Below are 14,825 nucleotides of genomic sequence, written 5' to 3'. Positions count from 1 at the left end.
GGTAGCTGGATCTCACTTGAAGGGTGCTGCTGGAAATTGGTGGGCTGAACACGAAGACAATGTGACCACGTGGCAAGAATTTGAAGAGAAGTTCGTTGAAAGATACGCTAGCAAGTCGATTAAGCGTGATTGGTGGCGTCAATTAGAAGCACGCAAACAAGGCGAAAGTGAAAGTGTATCCGAACTAGTGGAGGCACAACAAGCTTTATTTCAACGATTGGCTTTGAAGGATGAGAGGAGAAAAATCGATTTGCTATGCAAGGCTTTAAAGGATGATATTGGGTTTGAAGTCGAAAGAGAGGAACCTGATACATACTCTGAAGCTGTGGATGCTGCCAAGAAGGAGGAATCATTGCGTATCAAGTACAAGAAGGCAGCTGATGTTGGTGGTGTTGCTACGGATGGTGGTAGTAGTGACAAGAGCTCGGTGGTGTTGTCGACAAGATCTGATCGTGCAAGTGATGTCGGTAGTATCAGCAGCTTTGATAAGGCACTCAACGACATGAACGAAAAGTTCAATCGATTGGAGATCAACTTGATGGAACGCTTGAGTCGACAAGGTGGCAACAATATTCGTGGTGGTGGTGGATACGGATATGGTGGCTATTCGTTGACATGCTATAATTGTGGACAAGTGGGACACAAAGCCTATCAATGTAACGAGCGTGGTGGTTATCAAGAGGCGGGAAAAGACAAGGGACAGCAGTAGATGGGAAGTCTGCTGTCCCACTCAACAACAAAACCTTCCCAGAATCACCGACACAAGAAGTACATTTGATACAAGGAGTGCAAGTGTGGCAAAATGGACGCGTGAGACCAAGATCAAATGCATCGGGAGAAGGGGCACCAATCAAGAAGAGATCACGACGCACAATTGTGGATGATGAAGCTCAAGGCATTTCTTTATCAGCCATACAACACAATGATACTACCGATGTGACTATGAAGGATGCGAAGAGAAAAGCAAGAAAGCCAGCAAGGAGATTGGAGGTGTCAATTGATCGAAGCAGCATATGGGACGTATTGGGCGACACGAAGGTGGATATGTCGTTCAAGGAGTGGTTGGCGATTGACAAGCAAGCCGCAAAAGACCTTTGTGATGGAATACGTTATCTTCATGGACGAAAGCCACGTACCCCCAAGTCCAATTCACTTACCGCTGCCCAAGTCAATGTGGTGAATCTTGCTGGATCCGATGCCGATGAGGAGGAGAGTGAGATGGAAGAGGAAGAAAAAGAGGAATGGGATGGATTGGGAGATGGGGATGGAGAAAGCGATTCTGAATCGTACCTTTTCGACTCCGAGTTTGAAGACGACGATGACAATGGCTATCATTCGGATACGTCGATCACGCAGTATCCATACAGTCCTGAGTCAATGGGTTCAGCAAGGCCTTTTGCAGTTCAAGTCGATATCAATGGTCATGTCGTGGAAGCTATTGCGGATACGGGAGCCTCAGTATCAGTAATCAGCAAACCTCTTGCCCAAAGACTCAAGTTACCTATTAATCAAGACCTTATGTCCATCCAACAACTCGACGAAAGGGATACCAAGCCAAATGGAGTGTGTGTTAATGTACCAGTCAAGATCGGTGGCAAGTTGAGGCGTGAACACTGTTCGGTGCTGGATCGTCAATCAGACCTATTGCTGTTGGGATTGCCATGGTTACGTGCATACAATATCAAGATCGATCCTACGGCGTTGACTTTATCAGTACCCACTTTATCGAACAAGGATGCAGTGATTGTGCAAGGATACTCTCATTACAAACCTGCTGGAGAAGAAGTCGCAAACACGCCACAAGTGTTCATGTTGCAGATGGTGAAACGAGACATGTTCGAGGGTGCATTTGAAATACCAAGCAAAGTCGTGGCTGCAACATTGGAAGGAGGAGTTCGAGTCGATTGGTACGATGGTGGCAATTCAGAAGGTGGAATGAGTCAAGAGGGGGAGTGTGAAACAAAAGAGGAGTGTGAAGAAAAAGGAAGAGAAAGGAAGTGTGAAGAAAAAGGAAGAAAAGAGGAGTGTGAGAAAAAGGAGCTGCCGGAGGAAATTCAATGCTTGTTGAACACGTATCACGATTGCTTTGTGGAACATGCTGGCCTTGGTCGGGTGAAGCTCATATCGCATGAAATCAAGACCACCACTGAAACACCAATCAAGAGCAAGCCATATCGTCTTACATGGACTGAAGAAGCACAATTGCGTAAGGAGCTGGATCATTTGTTGGAGCTTGGGCTTATCAAGCCATCGAAGGGAGAATGGACGTCACCTGTATTGTTCGTTGGCAAGAAGGATGGGTCTTTACGCCTTTGTGTTGACTATCGACGACTGAATAAGATCACTGTGAAGGACCATTTCCCTTTACCATTTATCGATGAATTGGTTGATTCTATGGGTGGTGCTCGATACTTTTCGACCTTGGATGCCGCATCAGGGTATTGGCAAGTACCTGTACATGAGAATTCGATCCACAAGACAGGCTTCGTGACCAAGTATGGTGTTTTCGATTGGTGTGTGCTTCCCTTTGGTTTGACATCTGCTCCTGCCACCTTTCAACGTTTGATGACCCAGATATTACAGCCATTGCTTGGAAAATGTGTACACGTGTTCATTGACGATATCATTATTTATTCACGTACATTGGAAGAGCATGTGCAGCATTTGGAACAAGTCTTCAAGATATGCAAGGATACCAATCTTCGGATCAAGTTGGCAAAGTGCACTTTTGCAAGCGACAACGTGGAGTATTTGGGACATCAAATCACCAGAGACGGATTGAAGCCAACCGATCGCAATGTCAAGAAGGTGTCGGATATGAGCGTTCCAAAGAACAAATCGGATGTGAGATCGTTTTTGGGGATGGTTGGGTATTATCGGCGTTTCATACCGGATTTTGCGAACAAGGCTCGAGCAATACAACAGTTGACAAGATCCAAAGTGGACTTTGTGTGGGGACCAGATCAAGAATTAGCATGCAAGGAGTTGAAGGAGGCATTGATCAATCCACCGGTGTTAGCTTATCCAGATCCAAATAAGGTGCAGATCTTGACCACAGATGCTTCTGGCAAGGGGATTGGTGCCATACTCTCACAATCGGTTGATGGCTCTAGTGAAGGGGAACAAGTTATTGCGTATGCATCTCGAGCTTTACGTGGAGCTGAGACCCGGTATGCAACGACACATTTGGAGGCACTTGCGGTGGTAGCGGGGATGAACCAATTCAGACATTACTTACGCGGGCGGAAGTTTGTGCTGTATACGGATCACTCTGCATTGACGTATATCCTGAACAATCCTTCACCCAGTCCCAAGATTTCAAGATGGTCGGCTGCCACAATGGAATATGATTTTGTCACGAAGCATAGGAGAGGAAAGGATAACCCTGCTGATGCATTGTCACGGCTGGTTGAATGAAGGGGGATGGGTGGTTATTATATATGGATACAAAAGAAAAGGAACAAAAGATACAAAAAAAGGATAAAAGAACAATAGAGGAAAAGAGAAAAAAAATGAACAAGAAAAAGCAGTGAAAAAAAGGATCAGAAAAACAATTCAAAAGAGCAAAAAGAGCAAAAAAATTACATCGTATACATTATTGGATCATCTTATCATATCATTTCTTTATCATCAAGTCACATTCACAAGCACAACAACACATCTCAAGCACTACAACACTCTACAGCGACTTATACAACGACATCTTCTACAACGACTCTACACTACTATGGATTACGCGCATTATCTGGCCCTGTACTATCTCATCACCGAAGGGAGCTACCCACGTGATATGCATGACAACAAACTTAAACGGCGTTTACGCAACAAAGCAACACGATACTTACCTTATCGAGGGCGATTGTTTATCAAGAATAAAGATGGAAGCTATGGACAAGAAGTGCTGCATTCTGGTAATGTGATGGATGTGATTGCGAAGGTGCACAAGGAAGGCCACATGGGTATCAACAATACTTGGCGACGAATGCGATTACAGTATGAGGGATATCAGCTCTATGATCGGGTGCGTGAATATGTGGAAGCGTGTGAGCAGTGCCAATTACGAGCGAGGAGAAGACATGTACGGCAAGAGGAATCGCATCCCATACCAACACCTACACGACCTTTTTACATGATCGGATGTGATGCAGTGGGACCGATCAACCCTCCGAGCAAGAATGGGAATCGTTATCTTCTGGTTGCGGTGGATTACTTGACAAGGTGGCCTGTCGTTGCAGCAGTACCCAACATCAATGAGCAAACCACAGCAGCATTCCTATTCAATTGCATTGTTAAAGACTTTGGCGTACCATCTTACATTTTAACCGATCGAGGAGCCAATTTCAAATCTGATTATGTACACACCTTCTTGAAGTGGATAGGTTGTAAACCCCTGACGACGACAGCTTTCAGGCCTCAAGTTAATGGACTTTGTGAACGAATGAATCAGACCATAGTTGAGGTTTTATCCAAGATTTGCCAAGATCAAGACATGCTGGATCGATGGGATGAGTGTTTGACACATGCAATTCTTGCCATTCGAAGTACACCCAACGATGCAACAAGGTATAGCCCTGCGATGTTGTTATATGGATATGACATACGCACACCAGCTACATGGCCTGAACCAAGACAAGATTTCGTTGAAGGGGAATTAGCGGATGAAGTTGTGAGCAGGATCAAGGTGATTGACAGTATTATGCAACAACATCGGGAGGTATCCAGGCAACGTACACAAAGGAAGCAACAATCAAGGAAGCAACGTTATGATGATAAGGTGGTGCAAAAGCGATTTGCTATTGGTGATCAAGTTTTGATGCTCGACAAGCATAAACCACACAAGCTTGCAAACAGATGGATTGGCCCGATGATTGTGTCGCGTGTTAACAATCATGGTACTTATTGGCTACAAGGACCTGGTGGCAAGCGTTTGGATGGAGCGGTAAATGGTGACATGTTGAAGGCATGGAGATCAAGGGACAAACTCATACCGGATGTTGTGGCACAACGAGCTGATCGGCAATTACATGCATACATTGAACGCGTACAACCTGGGATATGACAACGCTTGATTGAGAGGGGGAGAGTGAGACGTCCGTGGTGGGATGGTCAACCTTCGCGTTGCCATATTTGGCCGAGAATTTAACCCAAGTGAAACTTTTGCATTGTCATCCACTAGATTAGCTGAGCGTGGTTATTTGTATAGCATCTGAAAACGTTTATTAAAACCCTTGTCTTTTTGTCTTTGTATTCGATTGGGATCATTTGAGTGAAGCAGTTGCGATTGCTTTATTGTTTGGATCTGTGAAGACTCCTTGTGATTGCCGTTTTTGGACTATTTGACACCCTCGCTACAAGCCTTACTGCCCTACGTCTCAGACAAGTCCAAAATTTTATTATATACCAAACTACTACTTCCTTTGGTAAGATTTATGACGTCAAGCTCGCCTTTGGTGCTTTCCACGTGATGTCCTTTGACGATGCTTGATGTTTCCCTCACACTCCTTTGTCTTTCCCTTTTTGGATTCCCCGATGCCCCGTTTCATGCACCACATTTTGCCCACGTCATTCCCTGTTTATTGCTTTCCCTGTTTACCCGTTCCCTGTTAGTACTTTCTTTACGTGTTCTTTTCCCTTTACTCATCATTTTTGTTATCCTTGCTTCCTTTCTGACTTTACGACTTTCACTTCAGCTCATTCCACTTTACTTGTTATGTTGTTCATTCACACTTCTACATTGACGCAGTACGACAGCACCACGATTGCACCCTGATCTCACATTCGTCATGGCAACGACTTCTCTTGCGACGTCTTATCATTTTTATCACTCACTCGGTTGTCCCCGAATGCACCATGGTCAAACATTATCATTCAGACGCACTATATGTAAATCCAGACACGCTAAGATACACGCACACGCACACACACACACAAGCACACGCACACACACCCATATTGTTATTATCATTGTCATCATCATCCTTGTATTTGTCAAGTCAATATAAATTAGCTCAATGATTGAATAAAGAAAGACAAGCTTGTTGAAGCCAAAGATTGAGATTGTTTTCTATTGTTGATCGCTGACTGCAGTGCGAACGAGACCTTTTATCCCTTTAGATCTTTCATTTCCCTCTCTCTATTGTACCCTTGAATTCCCCTTTTTGATTATCTTTTCGATTGTTCATTGCAGGTTGATCTTTCAGTCTACAGTGTTCACTTGTTAATTCTTATTTGATTGCTATACCATTGTATTTCTATTTGCCGGCGAAGTCTTTATCATTTTACCTACCCTATACACCCAACTTACCTTCCCGGATATTCTTACATTACCCCTAGCACCGCACGTGTCATTACTACCGGGGGGCAAATTACATGATAGGCCACAAAATTTCCATATTTAGAAAACAAAAACGGCGGCCTAGAGGAACGGGACAACTTGTGACATGCAGCGGAGCATGCATGCTATCTAATGATGTAGATGGCATGTTTTTGTGGGAGGTCAACGTGTTGTAATTCAAGGCAAAAGTAGCATTGTCATTGATCATCAAATCATCATGCAGCTGAGAAGTCTCCCGAAATTCAATTTCAGATTTGAAAAAGGATCAAGTCTCCGCTGTGTTCATCTTTCTAGCTTTGTTCTTGAGACAACTTCAACATCCCAGCACACCCAATGAACACTCCAGCTACCAACACAACACAAATGAGCTTCAACATGAACTGGAAAACCGACTGTATGGTGTAGGGTATCTTTGGGTACAACCGTGGTCTTGAAACGTTGTATTCTTTTGCATGTCTATTCTCGATCCGCTTCTACCATTGAGCATTGACTGCATCCGATTGTTGCCAACACAGCTTACACGTCAGCCAAGTTAGCAGCAACTATGAACAACTATAGAGCGATAATAACGCGTGTCTTGTTCATCAACGCGAGTGAAAGAACACCTTTATGCTTCAGCCAGGCTCTTTGCAGCAGTATATCGTTCGCCTCGTTGTTATTGTACTTGCCACTTTTGAGGATTGTTTTACAACCACGACTAAAACATGAAGGCGATGGACACAAAAAGGGGTATTCTAGCTGATGGTTGATATACAAATCTCGGTGTACGGATCATTTTGGAGGCATTGTGCACAACGAGCGCATATCGCTTTGACGTTAGCCTTTATCAAATCAGCTCTTTGTATCAATCACACATACACTCGACACAATGCATATAATAAATACAGGAATGCCACCTATACTCGATACGTTTCTTTATGCTTTCATGCGTGTGATTAGGTACATTATCCATAATAGCTACTCGATAGTGTTCATTCATATGGGGATGCTTTATCCAATTCATTCGATATTAAAATTCTGCATTCAATGGTACTAGTATATATAAAGTATGTTGCGACAAGGGGCATAGGTCTATTATTACATCATTGTCAAGCATTCAGCGCAGTCTTGAGCCGCACAGCAACAACATAAACCGGCAGTGCTATTGAAGATATAAGTCATCGCTGCTCTAAAGAGATTTGCATCATCACAACGTACCATGCAAGACATGTTTCCATCATTCCACCTCCACGGCCACCACCCATACCGGTAGGACGACCGCCGTATCCCATTGACTGTTGAGGTGGATAGAAGCCTCCTATACGTACGCACGCATTAGAACAATCATATGTATAATAAAACATGTGCATTATGCAGCACATTTTACCTTGCTGAGGATACTGCTGGCCGTATTGTTGTGAATAACCGCCTGCACCAGAGAAAGGACTACGTGGAGGTGGATGATTATAATAACCACCACCACCTCCGCCACCGCTATATTGGCCATATCCACCAGCTTGGCCATATCCTCCTCCTCCACCAGTGTAGCTTGAAGCTTGACCGTAATAATTGTTGGTTGATTTCATGGTTGCTATGAATTATAAAAGAAAAAAGCCAACAACGTGTATTAGATGTGGGGTAGTAGCTATACCTGATTCATGGGTTGACATCCTTTACGTGCATGGGTTCATGTGATACCCCTCGCTATAATAAACAAAGTAGAACAGGATGGGATGTTATTGGATAATGAGCATGCTATGATCAATAAGTGGATAAAGAAAACGATGGTGCTGCTGTGCTTGATAATGATGATGATGATGATGATGATGATGATGGGACACCATAATCGTGATAGCTGCTGCAGTAGTAGTAATCCAATAGTGGGACTAGGGAAGAACCACCATCACTCCGCACTTGTGGCAACAGCGTACAGATGATGTGCTACCAAGGATTCTTCTAGAGCTCACATGACAACATCATGCTGCTATGTGTACTTTATGCAAAAATATGGTTGCCATGTCGATCGCCGCTTGCATTTACCTTGTGATTGGAATGCGGAGTATTACGACTACTAGGAGGAGGAGGAAACGAGGTATGCAACACTTTTTACTCTTAGAATGGTCATCATGGTTGTTATCAGATATGAGGGTGGCATCCCTTGTGTATTTTTGGATGGTTTGTGTGTGGTGGTTGTGGTGCATGAGTTGTTGCCCTGGGAACCTAGGCGGCATATCGGGATGAGCGCGACGCGGATAAATTTAAAGTGTCGCGGGGGGAAACGAAGCGACAAAAGGAGAGAGGTGTATTTTTTTTCAAATAGTGCAACCATCTTTGCCAACCCCGCTGCTACTTCTTTTCTTCGAGCCCATCACCCCCATTGTCAACACAGCCATGGACGTCCTCCTCCATTGTGCAGACGAGTACGTTCTCGATAATCTCTACTCAAAGATCTTGTCCACACCTGCTTTCTCTGGCAACAATACTGTTTTCGCCCCAACAACGGCTGAATGGACTCGTGACAATGACTGGCGCATCGTCCTCTCATTGTCAGTCTTGGTGACGCTTGGTGGCTGGTTCTTTTATCTTGCAGCAGCAACCTTCTCTTATTACTTTATCTTTGATCATGAGACGATGAAGCATCCCAAATTCCTCAAGAACCAAGTACGTCTTGAGATCGATTGTGCTGTAAAGGCTGTTCCTGGTTTTGCATGTGAGTTTTCTTTGTGTATCTCATTTCATTTCCAATCAACTTGTTGCTAACATCTCCGCTTGTCAGTGCTCACCGTGCCCTGGTTTTGGGGCGAAGTCAAGGGATACTCAAAGCTCTACGATGGCATGCCAACCACTACCTATGAATGGGTCTATTTCCTTGTTAGCATGCCTCTTTTCCTCTTCTTCACCGATTGCGGCATCTACCTTGTTCATCGTGCTCTTCATTCAAAACTCCTCTACAAGCGTTTGCATAAGGTAAAGGCGAAACGAGAGTAGTGGGTATGAATGAGCAACTTCTAACGCTTCCATGTATGAATTATTAGCCCCACCACAAATGGATCGGTAAGGATCAGATGCCCTTGTACAACTTTTATAGCTAACTTGAATGGTTTAGTGCCAACGCCTTTTGCTTCGCATGCATTCCACCCATTGGATGGCTATCTCCAATCTGTGCCATATCATCTCTATGTTTACTTGTTCCCTATGCAAAAGTGGCAGTACATTTTCATGTTTGTCTTTGTCAACTGCTGGACGGTCATGATTCATGATGGTAAATATCGACTATGCAAAGGAATATAGAACCCATATATTGATTGGCTCTTTTTTGCTAGGCAACTTTATCTCCCGCTCCACTGTGATCAACACCACCGCTCACCACACTGTGCACCATTTGTACTTCAACTACAACTATGGCCAATACTTTACTTTTTGGGATCGTTTGGGTGGATCGCATCGTGAGCCCACTGATGAGCAATACAATGCCGAGCTTCGATCTGACAAGAAGGTGTGGGCTCAACAAGCCAAGGAAGCCGAATCCATTGAAGCTGAAGTGCTTCGTAAACGCAACAAGCAAAAATCCAACTAGACAGAACTACACTTTAATCTTGTATTACCTCTTATATATTTGTTCTCCTTTCGCACTATTTATCTGCTATACTACGTGTCATTTCTTATCCCACAACACTCGTCGAGTATTCCGTAGTCCTTTCCTAATATCTCAGTTCTTATCAACAAAGAATCCAAGATTTCCCGATCTCCAATATGCATCAACCAGAGGCCATGGTCGGCAATTGAATTATTAAGGTGCGATCAGATAATAGCGCTACAAATCTGATAACAGTGCATGCCGTGATCTTTTCGTCCTTTTCCCAACTTATGAACAATAACTGTCAAGAGCTCATTTCGCAATGGCTTTGCTCATCGCGTCAACAAGTCGATCCTCCGTTACTAGCACAAGTTCTCTTATGTAATTCTCGCTTCTGTGAACCCGACTTTGGCACTGGTCCTCTTCCTCCTCCACTCACACATCCAGCACAAACAATACAGATATCACAAAAGATCCTGCAGCATTACCACAAGTGATCGACTTTATCGAATCAGCATGGCATGAAAAAGATCATTACAAATGTGCGTATTTCCATGTCCAATTCAATTCAAAAAGTTAACCATCATCCATGTCGTGTCTTTTTCTCCCCTGTCAGGTGTCGATCTCCTGACACAAATGACAGTTCACGGATCCTCGGGATTGCAGCCCAGCTCGGGTAGGTCACATGATTGTCTATATATAGTGGAGAGGAGACCCCATTGTTGAGCCATGTTGCTGCTTAGTGGATATGCTCGTCAAGTTTATTTGCAATCATCTCGCCGATAATAATCACGACGCTCCTGCCATGGGTCGATTCGTTGATATGATTTATGCCCTGGTATCCATGACTGAACATACACGTGGACATCATGCCGTTCAATTATGCGAGGTGTAAGCGTTGTCATCGTCCTCCAGCATGGCAAGCAACTCATTGATCGATATCGCTAGGATCTTTGCCCATGTGCGTTCCCAATCGCTGCATCGAGATACAAGATACAAGTTATTGTTGACCATGGACAAGATATTACATGAGCATGTATATTGTAAGGGACAACATGATCCTTCTTTGTGGAAGCAACAATGGCAACTAAGATTACTTGTAGACTTGAGGTTGGCCGACTATGATTTTGTGGCAGGCTTTATTACATTGATCGATGGAGAAAAGGATCCACGGAATTTGCTGCAGGTGTTCTCATTAGTAAAAGTGGTCATTAGCAACTTTGATATCTCTTTACATGTCGAGGTAAGCAGTACATCACTAGCCAATAAGCAATGCACCATACCTATATAACGTCGTCTTACCTCCTTAGGACCTATTTGATTCTATATTTTGTTACTTTCCTATCTCGTTTACGCCACCACCAAATGACCCCTATGGTATCAGCACACAACAACTCAAGAATGCATTAAGGTGTGAATAGGCTCTTGGATGTGAATGAACCCACATGTTGATGATATTGGGGGAACTATATAGGGAAGCACTTGGATCCACGCCTTACTTTGCCAACTTTGCAACGCCCCTCTTGATCGAAAAAGTCATGACAGCAACAGGGAGTGCCAAGGTAACACCATTTTCGCTATTATAGTAAGAGCGGGATGTCTAATGGAACACAATAGAGTGATGCGATCGAAACCATTGGTCTGTGCGCACCAGCTTACGGTGCCCATGCATTGCTGCCACACGCTAATGATCTATTCAAGGCATTATCTACCGAAGTAAGCTGATAATGAAAAAAAGGATATTATGCACCAACTAAAGATGGGATGTATGTATGTAGGTGTGTGTAGCAAGATCACCCGCCATGGAAGAAATCTCTCTTTCAACAATCCGTAGCGTGGTGGGTGCACTGGCAAGTGGTATTTGTATTGCTGATATACGTGAATCGGTGGAACAAGCCCTACGATCATTACTTGATCCATGCATTGCACAGCTTGAACAACCTGAATTGAAGAATGCTAAATCAGCTGCTCATATCTTGTGCGCTGCAGCATCGGCAGCAGGTATTATATGGTCAAATGCGAATGTCACTTCATCTCTAACGTTCCATTTTTCATCCCAAAGATCCAAGCTGCTCATGCATCGTACACAGCATCGCTCCTATGCTTACACGTCTTTTTCGACCCACCGATTCCCCAGTGCGATTAAAAGCTATCCTCGACGTCTTCAACAGCATGCTTCAAAGTCATAATAGATTCTACTCCTCATCTTCATCGGCATTATCGAATGAACATCAAGGTAAGATAAAGGTACAAATGATGGTACTAGTGGATCTTAATTTTAGCTGATAGATACCATGCAATCACCACTGTACGCATACAAGGCACATCTTGTGGATGCATTCCTGAATTCGGTTTACAACAATGACGATGGCGTACGGCTAACAGCATTGGAAGGTTTGCAGCAGATGATATCCTTGAAGCAGTTTTTGTCGCAAGAAGAGGTAGGAAAAGGAGATATAGGATTATATCCAATGGTGGGGGAAGGAGTGGGAGGGATTATACATCAAAGAAGAGTATGGTAATAAAATCGTACTTTTGAATGCAATTCCCAAAGCTTCACGTATTCATCAAGCAGCTTGTGGATCTCTATTTGAGGGAGAGCAATGATAAAATCAGGTTAGAGTCGTCTTGCTATTGTTAAAAAGCCATTGTTGTATGATACGTCTAACGCACGCGTTGTTTGATCAATAATAGCAACCTCGTTCTTGAGATCTTTTCGGCAACATCAAGGATATCACCAGCAATCGCCGAGCAATACATCCTACCATTCTTTATCGATCATACCATGTCTTCTGCAAGCCATAGCCAGTCATTTGGAAAACCACTCCACGTCATCGACGTATTTGCCAGCCAGCCCTACTTGTCACGTGTCATCATCCCATCTCTCTTTACAAAGTTGCATCACCTCCTTTTACAACACCAACGTGGTAAGTGGATGACATACGGCGGGGATGACTTGCTACTTTTACTAATGCTCTATATGTCTCATAGCTGAGAATGATGACAACCTTGCCCATGCCCTATGTCGAAGTATCCTCAATGCATTAAAGTTATCGAGCAAACACGCTGAGATCATGGAAGCCGCACAACTGCAAGTGTATCCTTTCATTTTAGCGGAGTGCGTAAAGGCAAGCCTTCGACTACCTAACAGCTGGAGGACCGATAAGACGCTTTTGGATCTTTTAGGTATGAAATGAGTCGAACATGATGCATGCTGTGATCTAATCCTTTTTCCGAAAAGCTCTTATACAAGCAACCATATTGCGTGGATCATCGATTAGGTAACAGACCTTGATGAGGAAAAGGCGACAAGGGTATTAATTAATCATGATTTGGTTTGCTGTGTAGCTTCCAAGAGATGGCATTGAATCAAGCTTATCGGTTATTTCTCGATGGTGATCTTTCAACTATCAACCCGCAGCTTGGGAATACAAACATAGCCCAACACTTTGGATTATGGGTAAGTATACCTTATCATGATGTGCTTGTAAAACGACAAGGGATCTAACGGTGCTTGTTCAGAATGGCTCCAATGTGACGGAGGACATGGATATATCGGTGCTATTCCCGGCCATTGTGGGTAATTGCAGGAAAGAGGCAAAATCACCCATTCAAGATTGCCTTGCCTTGCTCCAACAACTTGGTGATCTTTTGATTGATTCAAGAAGCAATATGATTGTTACGCAAAAGATGGCGTTGGTGAGGACGATTGCATCGATTGCCAACAAGTGCAGTAATCGTGAGTAGTATCACTATTATTACCTCATTCTATTCTGCTTTACTCATATTTCGATATCATAATAGCGCAAATGCCAGACACGATCAAATTTTATGCTCAATCTCGGCTGGTTCCCTTATTGCAGAATATGTCTTATCCTAGTAAAAGTCGCTTGGATGCTTGTCTACTCACTGTTTGGGTAAGTTGGATATATGATGTGCCATCGTATGGAAGCCACTAAATCACTCATATCATTATTAGCTTGCAAAAGCACTATTGATACGTGGTCAAGCTGCTGGGATGGATATGCTGAATACGATTATGGACATGCTAAGCATACCGGAGCCATTGGCTTTGGATGTTGCCGAAAGCTTTACTGTACTTTTACAAGACGATGAGCTCGTACTTACGAGAGCATCTTTTGCAAATGTGTCGGTACGTGTATTCTTTTGCTTGCTATACGACGATGATAGTTACTTATCAAATTGTATTAGATCCTATACAAGCAACGCATTTTCTACCATTGCATACCAGTGCTTATTTCTCGAGCAGAATCTACGCCGAATGAAGGTAGGTATGAATCATAATTGACAAGGACATCTAATTGATATACGTTATCCTCTAGGCATGCGGTACAGCCATCTCTGTGCATTTTCATACATCATTATCAATCTCCCTATTCAAGTCATCACCAACGAAGTACACAAAGTAAGTTTTATACTAGAATGAGTTGTGCTGCTGCTCCAATACTAAAGGCTCGTGCCTACGATAGTTCATTGGCGGATTTATTGCATCCCTTAAAATAATGACGTTATCCGACCTCCTCATATCGTTGCTCCATGTCGCCGAAAAGATAGTCCCTGGTGCTATAGGCGAGCTCACACCTGAGCATTTACATAATCTTGTGGAAGCACTTTTGACATTGGGAACTTACAACCATCACATGATTGTTCGCATTGCAGCATTACAAGCATTAAGTGCACTGACGACGACTCGTCATGACGGCACACTCCTCCATACAATGGCACCAAGGGTGATACGGCAATTGGCAATCGCACTCGATGATAAGAAGCGGCAAGTACGAAGGGTAGCAGTGACCTGTCGAGCGAATTGGTTTGCCCTGATACAATAAAAAATGATGTTTGTTTTTCACACGTGAGTTGTTACACAAATACTGCAGAATTTGGATCAAGTAATAGGACTCCCCACCCACCCAC

At 43.5% G+C, this 14,825-nt stretch overlaps 5 protein-coding genes across 5 annotated transcripts; 4 read left to right on the top strand and 1 right to left on the bottom strand.

The window, feature by feature from the left end:
* Window positions 1–942: 942 nt before the first annotated feature.
* O0I10_012967 (uncharacterized protein) lies at window positions 943–3,417 on the top strand (the record flags this gene model as incomplete). Its single annotated transcript, XM_058492845.1, has 1 exon — window positions 943–3,417. One exon carries the CDS (start codon window positions 943–945, stop codon window positions 3,415–3,417), a length of 2,475 nt encoding a protein of 824 aa, XP_058336393.1.
* A 310-nt stretch (window positions 3,418–3,727) lies between these two features.
* On the top strand, window positions 3,728–5,059 carry O0I10_012966 (uncharacterized protein; the record flags this gene model as incomplete). Its single annotated transcript, XM_058492844.1, has 1 exon — window positions 3,728–5,059. One exon carries the CDS (start codon window positions 3,728–3,730, stop codon window positions 5,057–5,059), a length of 1,332 nt encoding a protein of 443 aa, XP_058336392.1.
* Window positions 5,060–7,411: 2,352 nt separating this feature from the next.
* Window positions 7,412–7,899, bottom strand: O0I10_012965 (uncharacterized protein; the record flags this gene model as incomplete). Its single annotated transcript, XM_058492843.1, has 3 exons — window positions 7,412–7,475; window positions 7,532–7,631; window positions 7,701–7,899. 3 exons carry the CDS (start codon window positions 7,897–7,899, stop codon window positions 7,412–7,414), a joined length of 363 nt encoding a protein of 120 aa, XP_058336391.1.
* Window positions 7,900–8,704: 805 nt separating this feature from the next.
* Window positions 8,705–9,890, top strand: O0I10_012964 (uncharacterized protein; the record flags this gene model as incomplete). Its single annotated transcript, XM_058492842.1, has 5 exons — window positions 8,705–9,023; window positions 9,090–9,280; window positions 9,349–9,367; window positions 9,420–9,575; window positions 9,637–9,890. The coding sequence occupies 5 exons, from the start codon at window positions 8,705–8,707 to the stop codon at window positions 9,888–9,890; spliced, it is 939 nt and encodes a 312-aa protein (XP_058336390.1).
* A 290-nt stretch (window positions 9,891–10,180) lies between these two features.
* Window positions 10,181–14,740, top strand: O0I10_012963 (uncharacterized protein; the record flags this gene model as incomplete). Its single annotated transcript, XM_058492841.1, has 23 exons — window positions 10,181–10,271; window positions 10,352–10,432; window positions 10,507–10,566; window positions 10,634–10,781; window positions 10,839–10,933; window positions 10,994–11,133; window positions 11,201–11,301; window positions 11,365–11,452; window positions 11,508–11,606; window positions 11,669–11,891; window positions 11,953–12,126; window positions 12,180–12,331; window positions 12,445–12,506; window positions 12,585–12,817; window positions 12,882–13,076; window positions 13,132–13,171; window positions 13,239–13,350; window positions 13,413–13,629; window positions 13,695–13,807; window positions 13,870–14,043; window positions 14,103–14,178; window positions 14,234–14,316; window positions 14,381–14,740. The coding sequence occupies 23 exons, from the start codon at window positions 10,181–10,183 to the stop codon at window positions 14,738–14,740; spliced, it is 3,117 nt and encodes a 1,038-aa protein (XP_058336389.1).
* Between the last annotated feature and the right edge of the window lie 85 nt (window positions 14,741–14,825).

This window comes from Lichtheimia ornata, assembly GCF_029851405.1.
Source record: "Lichtheimia ornata isolate CBS 291.66 chromosome Unknown scaffold00187, whole genome shotgun sequence".
Lineage (NCBI taxonomy): Eukaryota > Fungi > Mucoromycota > Mucoromycetes > Mucorales > Lichtheimiaceae > Lichtheimia > Lichtheimia ornata.
This window is presented reverse-complemented; position numbering and strand designations above follow the sequence as displayed.